The 11,765-nt window shown below is 46.8% G+C and overlaps 1 protein-coding gene across 4 annotated transcripts in view; it reads right to left on the reverse strand.

Annotated features, from left to right (window-relative positions):
- The window catches only part of WIPI2 (WD repeat domain, phosphoinositide interacting 2), a 38,266-nt gene extending 27,545 nt beyond the window's left edge, over window positions 1–10,721 (reverse strand). For 2 of the 4 annotated variants that reach the window (XM_057315246.1, XM_057315247.1), the window contains exons 1-2: window positions 10,463–10,721; window positions 4,312–4,394 (exon numbers count right to left, since the gene is read on the reverse strand). In XM_057315246.1, coding sequence (XP_057171229.1) covers window positions 4,312–4,394; window positions 10,463–10,536 — 157 coding nt within the window. In that variant the 5' untranslated portion in view covers window positions 10,537–10,721. The remainder of the gene's footprint in view (window positions 1–4,311; window positions 4,395–10,462) is intronic. The other 2 variants (XM_026516338.4, XM_057315248.1) reach the window with 2 other exon arrangements.
- Window positions 10,722–11,765: the final 1,044 nt, after the last annotated feature.

An 11,765-nucleotide genomic window follows, 5' to 3' on the forward strand; every position in this document is an offset into this window, starting at 1 on the left:
GAATATTCCAACCAGGGTTGTCTGTCAAATCGGAACAATCTCAAAAGCACCATTTCTCAGCCTTCAGATGCAAACGATGGCCCGCAGGGTCAAGGACGGTGAGTTTTCTGGTCAAAGGTGCTGTGTCTGTGGAGGCATGGCTGTTAATCACGCAGGCGCCGGTCACCTTTGCGCAGATAAGCACAGTCCGCTCACGCTCAATTTCAGAACTGAATGCTTCCTGTGCTGTGTTTTCCTAGCTCAGAAACTTAAAAATGCAAACATACACAAGGTAGAATGCAAAAAAGCCTACTTTTCCTCCCGACTTACGTGCTATTTTACAAATAACATCTATACTCCCTTTATTTTGTCTCGGGGGTAGGATTTCATTGCAATAGTATTTCAGGGAAGGGAGACAACATATTTGCACATTACGTATCTCCACACACACAACGGACAGAGACAGAGAATGACAGGACAAAAGGGCGCGCACCCAACAGGCAAAGCATACATGGGACTTCCTGCAACTTCAGAAATTACAATATAGACGGGGAAAAAACTTCCATTATTTCTGGGCAAAAGGGTTTTATTGTTTGTTTAAATAACCAACAGAAGAACAAGCAGTTGTTCATCTTGGTCTTCCCAAGACCAGTTCTGGCTCATTCTTTCTGTAACAGCAATAGTGACCGACAGCGAAGGTCTGAGTCCGTGACGCGCAGCTGAGATTATGAGCCCGCGCTAAATCGCGAGGCATCAAGTGTCTTCTTTGCTCTGCGCCTCCTTGTAGAAAAATTCCAGAAAACAATCTTGACTCGGTAGCTAACCTGTTTCCGAATGGACATTCATCTACCCAATAAAAGCGTGTGAGAGAGAGGAGAGCTGGACAAAGCTCCAGGAGGAAAAGAATTTCACTGCTCCCAGTTTAAAGTATTAACCCTCAGAAAGTTCTCTGTCCATTTTCATCACGTATTTCTAAGGGTCAAAGTTCACTAAGAAGAGCAAAGGAATCTCTTTCACCTCACCGTGCTGGTCAGTAAATACCCACCCTTTTCACAATATTATCAAGACATCACATTTTGCTCCGTCAAAAACCTTTAGAAAAATGAGGCACCACAAATCAGTAAATAAAGTTCAAGGGAACAGATTAGTCACGGAACTGATTCCATCTGAGAAAGACTAAAGACCAGGCTTTGGTATTCTTACACCCTTTCTCAGGACTGGGTCTCTAAGTGGGGGCTGGGGTGGGAGGGATTCTGTGGATTTCAAAGCAGCTGACCCTAGTCGCTACAGCCACACTTTCACTGCACAGTTCAGGGGCTCATTGGGATGCAGAGTCCGTAAACGTTTCAGTCATTCATAAAAGCCCGATGGAATGCAGAGATCAGGCTACCCTTCTTTGAAAAAATCCCCTACGGGGAACAATCCTATGTGGGACCATGGGAAGGGGACCGGTTTAGAGATTTTTCAAACTACCGACAGCCACCTGAGATAAGCAAGCACACGGGTTCACAGCCGTTTTATCACCCAGATCACATCTTCCAGCTACACATTAGAAAAGAGGCTTTTTGAAGAGAAGATTTAGTAAGCATCAGCAGGCCAAGTCTGAGGACAAAAAAGGAGTAAACTCTAAGGCAGCCCACAGGAAGTATGAGTCAGACACTGATGAGCTCCCTAGGAAGGGCCCGGGTGCTAGCCTTTGGGGCAGCAACAAACACCAGACTTGTCGGGGGAAGTCAGACACTCCACTGATGGAGGTGAGGGTCACCCGAAGGCCTACTGAAGAGAGGAGGCCGAGGCCTGGGAGGAGGGAGCCCGTAAAGCCTCTGACCTCCATGGGAACTCCACAATTTCAGGTAACCGGCAGAAGAAATGACATTTTCCCCAACAGTCTTCATCTTAGGCTAACAGGGGTGGGGATGCAGGGGTGGTAGGCGGTATTTGTGTCTCTGCTTGTCGCTGTGTCCCCAGCCTAACACTGGACGCAAATACCTGCACTCGTTCTCTGTCTCCCTCCATCTACACGCAAGTGCCACAGGGGCAGGAACGTGGCCGCTACTGCATCTCCACACGTGGAACAGGGTCGGCGCACGGCAGGTCCTCAGGACGCGTTCGTGGAGCAAATGGAACCAAGAATGAATGAGAAGCCTGTTTGCACTCCTCGCTCAATCCCCCCTTCTTCAGAGATAGGGCAGGTAGGCAGATAGGGCAGAATTCCAAAATGGAACACCGAACCATCGAGAAAGCAAAGCTGGCAACACTGGAACACTCGCTCAGAAAGGAGATACCGACACTGTGAATAAGGACGACTGCCCACAACCGCGTGCTCACATAGCTGAAATGCTAAGTACTCAGTCCCTCCCTGAATGCACACCCCAGCGTGACCAATCACAAGAAGTATGCTGTGCGTAGAGAACTCCCAACTCTCTAACGAGGATTCTTAACTGACGTCAGGCCGTGGGCAGGTTGCTTATTATAGACAGAGAAAATATTTACAAACCATATGTCTGACAGAGGCCTAATACCCAGAACATATAACGAACTCTCAAAACTCAACATCGGAAAACCCCGAATAATCCCATGAGAATGTGGGCAAAAATGCGGACATTTCACTGAAGAGAATATACACGTGGCAAATAACACACGAAAAGATGCTCACCATCATTAGCCGTTAAGGAAAAGCAAATCAGAACCACAGTGAGACCGCACTGCTCGATCTCCCAGGATGGCCACAATGAGAAACAGAGATGACACCAAATGCCAGCAAAGAGGGAGGAACTGATCTCCCAGACACTACCGGTGGGAATGGAAAATGGTACAGTCACCTGGAAAATACTTGGGCAGCTTCTTTAAAAAGAGGAGAAAAAAACTGGGGGTACCATATGACCCAGCAATTGTACTCTTAGCTATTCATCCCAGAGAGGTAAAAACTCACGCCCACCCAAAGCTCTAGCCACAGCGGCTTTATCTGTAACAGCCAAAACCTGAAATTAGCCCAGACGCCCTTCAACAGGGGGCTGGTGAACTGTGTCCATCCACACCCGTGGAATATACTTCTCAGTTGTAAAAAAGAACTACCGAGACACACACACCAGCTCGGATGAACTTCCAGAGCACGATGCTGAGTAAAAAAAGCCAATCCCAAAAGGTTATAATCTTCCACTCACATAGCATTTCTGAAATGACAAAATTTGAGAAACAGAGGACAGATTCGTGGTCGGCAGGGGTGGGAAGGAGACAGGTGTGGTTGTAAAAGGACAGCAGGGAGGATCCCACCGTGTTGGAACTATCCAGAGTCCTGCTTGTGGTGGAAACAGGAACCTGCAAGGGTATTAAGACTGTACAGAACTTACAAAAACACATGTGCGTACAAGTGAAACTGGGGAGACCTGAAAGGGAGCAATGGGTCCCCTCAATGTCACCCTCCTGGCTGTGACACTATAATGTGCTTTTGCAAAATGTTATCATTGGGGGAAACTGCGAGAAAGGTCTAAGAGATCTGTTTTAATTCCAACATCTGCACATAAATCCACGATCACCTCAATTTAAAAGAGGTCATGTTTTTGAAAAGAAAAATAAAGAACAAAGTGTATTACAAGCTCATGTCTGTAAAACAAAACCACACACAAAACCAAAAGTATACCTTTATGTGTGTATGTGTTACATGTGCGTAATTACGTAAGTGCATAGGAAACAAGTTACGTATGTAGGAGGAGCCCCAAGCTTTCTAGCATATTCAGTCTCGGGAGGGGTCCGTACCTACCATGTAATCAGCAAGCACTACCATACACAGACAGACACACGCAAAAGGAAGCCAAAGAAACTCAGGTCCAAGATGAAGCAATCTATCTAACATCCCGAGTAAGTGCCCGAGCAAGAAGTCAAAGCTCACTCGACCCTTCCACAATTCCAGACCGCCTGACGTGTGGGCGTGCCTCTGACGCGTGGGCAACCCGGCTGCCATAAGATGACAACAGAAGAAAATACATCATTCCCACGGGGGCTTTCCTGGAAGCCCTGTATCACAGAAACCTAAATGGTTTAAATAATGGCATTTAAAGTGGGGTGAAATGACAGAATAATACATACAGCACGGTATCATGTGTTGGAAAAAACAACCCATAAAACAAGTGTTTCTGCGCGTACACGTGTAAGTACGCACACGCACAGACCCTGGAGAACACGCACCATCTGTGAGGATCAAGGGCAAAGAAGAGTACTGGTCAGGGGGTATCGGGGCTTCAATCACAGTGTTAGAATTTGAGAATGCATTCCAATTCAAGTATAATTTGTCTATTTTTTTTAAGAAGGGGGAAAAATAAAGCAAACACTTACTGCATTCATAGATCTGTTCCAGCTTATCCACAGAAGAAAGGGAGAAAAACTTATAACCGGACTTACTACCAACAGCTAGGGACCTGCAAAAAAGCCAAATCAGAAATAAGAGCTGATACGTGTAGACAGTGATAATGCACAAACTAGCTCCATGTTACCAAACAGTAACCATCCTCTCCACCAAACATTAGCACAAATAATTTCCAATAGTTTGTAGCAGGTGAGTGGCGGCTGAGCAGCCAAGGGGAAAGTGGCAGAGGGAGATGCCCCACCCCGCAGCCAGGAAAGGGTGAAGGCCAATAAAATACAGATAATATTCTTCTTTAAAACCAACAAAACCTTAAAGATAAATTTGACAAATAAATGAGAGTAACTGGCCCTAAGTTAATGACCCCCTCAGAACAAAGTGGGGTTTCTCAGGTGATCTGATCTACGTACAAGTCCAAAAGCTAAATAAGCCGACGCCCCGAACTTTAAACAAAGACATTTACGGTGTAGCGGACGATGACACCCTCTGCTTTCGGCACGGCCACAGCAAATGCGGCTCCATCACCTGTAGGTTACGCTCTGGCCGGGCAGTGGGGTGGAAATAAAACGGGGCAGAAAGCTCGCTTAGAACCTGGCATCAGAAGACTACCCAGCTGACCGACAAAGAAAAGGTGAAGCCACTCACAGCCAACCCCAGCACCGCGGCGTCTGCTAAGGGGCCTCAGGGGACCTCGCGGGCTCTCCGGGCCCCCAGCACACGAGCTGCGGGACACCGACTGAAGTATGTCCTCATCAGACGATTACTACTCTCTGGAACGTGACCGACCACAGAAAAAAACAGAAGAAAGCACAGCTTTGAGAAACAGAAGAGGAGCCAATAAAGCAGGAAGCGTGGGACACGCGAGCAAGCAGCTCCTGGGACTGCTGTGAACTCAACAGCTGGGAGGACATGGAAACCAGCGGAGGCAGAAGACAAACCAGAAGACCGGACCGGGGCTATCCGCACACCAAGATAAAAACTAGGGCCCCGCTAACGGCCGTTTCATCTATTAAAAACTTGAGATTTCCAACCTCTCTTTCACCATATGCAGAAGAAATATATTCTAAGAACAGAGGTGCTATAAGCACTATTAAATTTTTAAGCTGTAATTGGTACATCTTGGCCGTATGAACAGAAACAAAACTACCAGCCTGTTTTGGGGGGCAAAAATACTTCACTATACTGAATTACTTATATTAATAAAGTAATTAGGTATTGTTACCTGTAAATATTTTGAAAAGCAATAAAGAAGCCAATAAAAATAGAAGACTATCCAGGAAAGCTAAAAATAAAAAACAAAAATCTCGGTAATCTACAACTTTGGGAAGTTGGTATCTGGGAAAATGTTTTCCAGATAACTAATGGTTGCTATTTTAAGCACCAATACCTTTCCCCTGCCATTTCTGAATAAAAAATGAAAAAGTCATTCTTGTATCCTATGCTTTCCTGTGTTCCTATCACAGGGGGATGGGGAATTCTTAACATTTTCCGGGACTCCCATCATTAAACCTACCCTACTATTACAATACAGCGACCCTCTCAGACGCTAACAAGGAATTGAGGGTTTTGTGTACTGACCTCAGATGGCCAGACTGTAGTGCTGAGTTTCTAAAAACATTTTCCACCTTTTGTTTTGCTGACAGGTGTCACTTCCTTGTGACCCTCCCCCCATCATTGACAGCCCCTCTCCCATTCTAAATTTCTTGTTGACTTAGGAACCAAATCACCAAGCTTATCGGCCTTACATATAAGCTTATATATATAAGCTTAGAGAGGGCTTCTTCCATGGACAAAGTTAATGAGCTTTAATAGTTAATGAGAACCTGGATTTTGATGCTGTGCTCCTAACAGACGAATCTGTCAAAACTGGGCTTTGGTGATCAAACATCAGAACTTTGATGGTCTTAGAGATATTCCAAAACTGGTTTAGGATATTAAACACCTTAGCCAGAATTTTAATTGCATGGTTTACAAAACCTTAATCAGCCAGAAATGGAAGCAAAAATATTTCAATTATTTTGACATGTATAATATGAATATATACTTTATCAATAAAAGTATATGTTTTTAAAGGGTGGTAACACCAGCAATCAGGTTCATACATCCTTCTTTGGGGATTGATTCTGCTTTTACTAATTTCTCATGATTTGCCTGACCATACAGTGGCAGACATACTAATCGGAGAGGCAGATTAACAGGTAAGTTTGAGATTTCCTTATTAAATAATCTTATTCCCCAATAAATGTGTGTGTGTGTGTGTGTTTTTTTAAAGGTAACACAGTGAGATCTTTTACTGACAAAGGGAAAACCCAGCTCGCTATAACAGAAAAAAGGATGGATGTACCCAAGCCCACATTTCACTACTATACCCCTGCCTCCGGCTGCACCTGCTGTCGGAATCCAGAGACCCTGTTACACACTCTGGAGACAAGGTCCGCGGCCTTTGTCAGGATGGGGGAGTGAGCGCTTCTGGAACATGCTTTGGGCCGACCCTCTTTAGTTTCATCCAGTCCCCCTTTACTCTACTTCTAGAGCTTCCCCAGACTGCCAATCCTGAGCCTTTTGGGGACTCTGCAGTTTAAAGTAGGTTGACTCTCTGCTTTCTCAACTAGCGAGTTGGGATCCACTTTCCTGTACTACTTGCTGGCTTCCAAATTGTTGTTGCTAGTGACTCCTTCCTTATTCTCCCTATCCTATGGCTTTCAGCTTTTTAAAGTATCGTTTGGTATTTTATTGGTTGACATTTTAGTAGGGTTTTGGGAGGGAGCCAAAATTAATGCTTGTGTCTGACCCACCATCTTTAACCGCAAGCCTGTCACCGAATTTAAACTAAGTGTTCAATATCTAAAAAAAAAAAAGTGATTTCCACTTAAAAAAACCACAAAAAAACAAACCCCCCAAATGTGAATCAGATCTTTCTCTTAACTCCTTTTTCTTTTCTTTGCCCTCTTACCAATAATTAGTCCTGAAAGGCTTTCCCTTTCCATTATCTTCTTATTTGATTAGAGGGTTCAGTGGCATTGGGCCACACCCATAAAAAGGAAACCACATGAACTGCTGAGACCTGGGAGGCCCCGGGGGCCCCAGCTAGTAAGTTCATCGCCACAGCAGGCCCTTCCCTCAGCTCACAGCATTCCCCTCCAAACTAAATCCTCCTCTAATCTTTCCCCCATAATGGAATCACTGTTCACCCCGAACCCACACCAGAGATTTGGGAGTAACCTTAACTTCCCTGCACCACCCACATCCCACGGGTCACACTAAGTCCCGATGGCTGACCAGTCTGCTCTCCACGGGCCACTGCTGTTGGACAATACCCTCCTGGGTGATGTCTGCCCTCCTCCAACACACCCTCTACCCAGCAGGCAGAATGACCTAAAACTTTAAGGTTGAAGGATCCTTAAAACCCATCCACAATCAAGCCTCTCAATTTACTGATGAGGAGAAAGTGGAGAGAAGGGACTTTCCCACAACTACATCTGTAACCTAGAAGAACCTCAGTTAAACAAGCGTCTCCCTAACTTTTCTGGACACTAACAACATCGATGCTACAAACAGAAGACTTGGAAAATCAAGTCCCTTTCTTCCGTCTACCCCTTTTGGAGACGTAGTTTAAAACAGACATTGCCACATCACAGGCTTCCCACAAGCTGAGTGGCATCTGGTGGAGGACTTCGGTCCTTGACATTTTCAATTAAGCGACACTCTGCCACTTATTAGTTTGTTAACTTCTATTTCAAAAAGCCAAAAATTCCTCCAAAATAAACCTTCCAAACTGTTACTTTCAGAAACTAGGATTGGAACTAACCAGTCAATAGGTGACTGAGATCAGCTGTTCCTGGTGCCTCTTTCACTGCTCTAGGTTAAAACAAAACAAAACAAAACAAAACACACACACACACACACACACACACGCACACACAATCAAACAAAGGGTAGACAACTTTTATACTTTCAGGTCAAGAATCCTAGAAAAATGAGCACAATATTTGAAACCACATTGTCAGGACAAAAAGGAAGGACAGATACAGCTTGCTATGCAAGCTATACTCTTTGTTAAGCATTCCTGTGTAACGTACACGTATTCTATTAAGTGAAATGGCTTCCAGACTTCCCCCTGGTGAATGTGGATCCCAGACCAATAACCTTTGTCTTGTGAAAGACTGTGTTCCTCTATAATGATAGCCTCTGGAGACGGTAAGGGAGGCAAAGGCGTAAATTGTGCAGCCTTTCCTCAGGAACTCGTGTATTTCTTTAGGACAAATTACAGTCATTTTAATTGATAAACTTCTAGTAGAATCCTAACTCACTATTTCTTAACAATTTATGTTCATACTAGATCAAGGTCTCTGGCAAGTTCAAATTATGACGTAAAAATTTCTTGAACTTCAGGACCCACTGAGGAGTGGGGAAGCACGTGATTTCCAAGTGTGAAAAGGTCTATTTCCAGCCAGATGAATATATTCTATTACATAGGGGATTTGGTAGCCCGTTTGAAGTAACAGCAAAAGAGAACAGTCTCATATTTTATTTCCTTTCAACATAAACAATGGGTAGTGAAAAACTGAGAGGAAAAAAAGCAGAAACTGTTTTGAAACTTCTCTAATTTATAGGAGACATAAAAACAACCACAAAGCTACCATTTCTTACCCATCTCAAAATACTAAGGGCTTAAGAACCAAATCACAGATGGTTTGAAATGCTCTATTCGCTTCTTGGATGGATATAATCTAGTCTATCCCAATTACAATCACGTGCAACAGGTTGTCCAAGATGTTTCTGTTGTACTGGCTTTTGGTCACACAGTATGCTTATGTATGTGGTAGCTTTAATCTTTAAAGACTGCTACAGTAGGATTTCTAAATTCACTGTCCTCAAAATCCTAGCTTTCAGGTAGAGAAGAGTGTGGCAGGGTGGGAAGATCACTGGAAGAGCTGTCAGTCCCGCGCCCACTCCACTACTGGCCAACTGGAAGATCCAGGTGCAGCTCTAGGCCTTCGTGAACTTCAGGTCCCTCATCTGAAGTTGGAGCAGGAGATGGGCTTCCTTCCCACCCTCCCTGCGGTCCACCTGCCACACCATCTGCACTAACCTCACAATTCTGGGGAGGTGCTGCTCAGCACCTTCTGCCTACTGCTCCACAATTAACTTTCATTAAAAAAAATCTTTCCCCCCTACTTTTCTGATCCCATTCAGCCAGCAACAACTCAACCAACTACTTACTATGAAGCCAATGACCCATTCCTCCTAACTTACATCACTTCCTCTTACTCACTTCCCAAGATGGCTCTCCTCCCTTCCAGTTCCACAACTCCTTCCTTTTCCAGAAACGTCACCTATTAACTATCCTCACAGGTCACCCAGACGGCCTGTGAAGAATCAGCTTCAAACCACATGAGTTTGGACAAACAGCGTTCCAAATCCATGGGTGGGCATCAGTGGCCTCTCTTCCCCTAAGGATGGCCCCAGATTCCTCAGGTCCCTCTTGGCTCAGTTTCTCCCCGGATCAGAGGCCAGGATTATTGCTAAATCTGTTTCTTGCTCGGGCAGGACATCAAAGTTACCTAAAAAAAGAACAGCGAAACAAGAAGAAAAGGAAAGCAAAGAAGGGAAAGAGGCCCGAAGATGATGAGGAGACTAGAAGGACCTGAAGAGGGGAAGGAGTGGAGGAAGAGGGCTGAGAAGAAGGAGAGGTGGGAGAGAAGGAAGAAACGCGCTCTCATCGCTCCGGAAGCGGCTGAGACAACAGGTCAAGGCACAAAGTTCTGCCCCAACTTTGTGAGAAGGGAGGTCCCAAAAGGTAAAGCAACCCTTCGGTGGGTGGGTGAAACACCTTCCTATCTCCATCACCTTCCCCGCCCAGAGATTCCCAGCTCCAATGCAGCGCAGCGCCCGGAGGGTCTCCGAGGAGAGCGCCCCTCCCTCCAAGCTCCGGGCCCGCCCCCCGGGGGCGCCCCCGCCCGCCCCGGCCTCCACCCCGAACTTCTAGGCCCGACCTCGGGCCCGGCCCGGGCCCCGGCCTCAGCCTCCCACCCGGCCCAGCCCCGGCCCCAGGCTCCCGCCCGTCCCGGCCACAGGCCTCGGACCCCGGACCCCGAATCCCCGATCCCCGCCCAGCCTTACGTGTTGTCCTGGTTGAAGTTGGCGAAGAGCAGCTGGCCGGCGCCGGCCTCGCCGCTCTGACTCGCCAGGTTCATGGTGGGCGCGCGGCGGGCGGGCCCGGCTGGGGGATCGCGCGCGGGAGAGCGTGCCGGGTGCGCTCAGGGTCGGCTCCGGGCCCCGCTCGCCGCCTCGCTGGCCGCAGCTGGCTGCCCGGGGATCAACCGCCGCCTCATCCCGTGCCCGCTCTTGTTTATGCTCCGGAGCCGGGGCACTCTGCGCGCCTGCGCGGCCCCGCCTCCTCGGCGCACGGCCTCCCCACGGCGCAGGCGTATTGAGGAGGTCCCGCCCCTTCACCTCTGGCCCGCCCCTGGGGCTCTGGTCGAACACGCGCACGCGTGGGGACGCGCGGGGGCGCGCGGGGCAGGGCTTCCCGGCGGACCGAGGGCGGCGCATGCGCATGGAGAAGAGTAGGTGCCTCGTACACTCCGTAATTTTATCAATATTAAAAGGGCCCGCCGTGGGCCAGTCGTTGCGCTAGATAGCATCTTATTTGATTTTTATAGCAACCCTACTTAGAGAATATTGCATTCCCATTTTACAGATTTGAAAACTGAGGCTCAGAAATACTAACCTATTTGCCGAATGTTGGATCTGAGAACTGAAACCCCTTTCTTTCCCCAAGGCCCACGAGGAGTCGTTCACCTTATATTTATTCATACAGTCAATAATCTTTAGGAAGTACCTTCCATGTGAACTAAATAGGCCTCCTTTCTCTTAGAGAAGTTACCGTGGGGGAGATACTTAAACACAATTACAAGTCGGGCTACAAGAGAGCACATAATGAGGTCACTCAACCTAGACTTAAGGGACAGCGACTGTGCAGTCAGAGAAGGCTTCCTGGAGGAAGGGAGACCCGAAATTTGAATAGTAGGTAACCAACACAAGGAGATGGAAGCATTCTGTATCGCAAAGATCCACAGATGAGAGTGTGTCCCGGGAATACTGGGCTCAGTGTGTCTGAGCTCAGAGTGGGACGGTGAACACGAGACAGATTTGACTTGTGAAATCGGAGGTGGCTAAATCAAGCTGGATGTTGTTAAGCTACATTAAGCAAGAGACCGAACATTATCCTAAGAACAATGGGCTGCCATTGAAAATATTTAGGCAGGAGAGTGGCACGATCAAATTTGTGGGTAGGGAAGTTAATTCTAGCCACAGAATCAAGAGTGCATTGAAAATCGTTGAGGAAAGAAAGGTCTTTTCTATTAAAGGTGCTGACTCTCCTACCTCACACCAAACTCAAAAACTAGTTTGAGATGGATTG

Source organism: Ursus arctos, unplaced genomic scaffold, assembly GCF_023065955.2.
Source record: "Ursus arctos isolate Adak ecotype North America unplaced genomic scaffold, UrsArc2.0 scaffold_2, whole genome shotgun sequence".
In the NCBI taxonomy this organism is placed as follows: Eukaryota; Metazoa; Chordata; class Mammalia; order Carnivora; family Ursidae; genus Ursus; species Ursus arctos.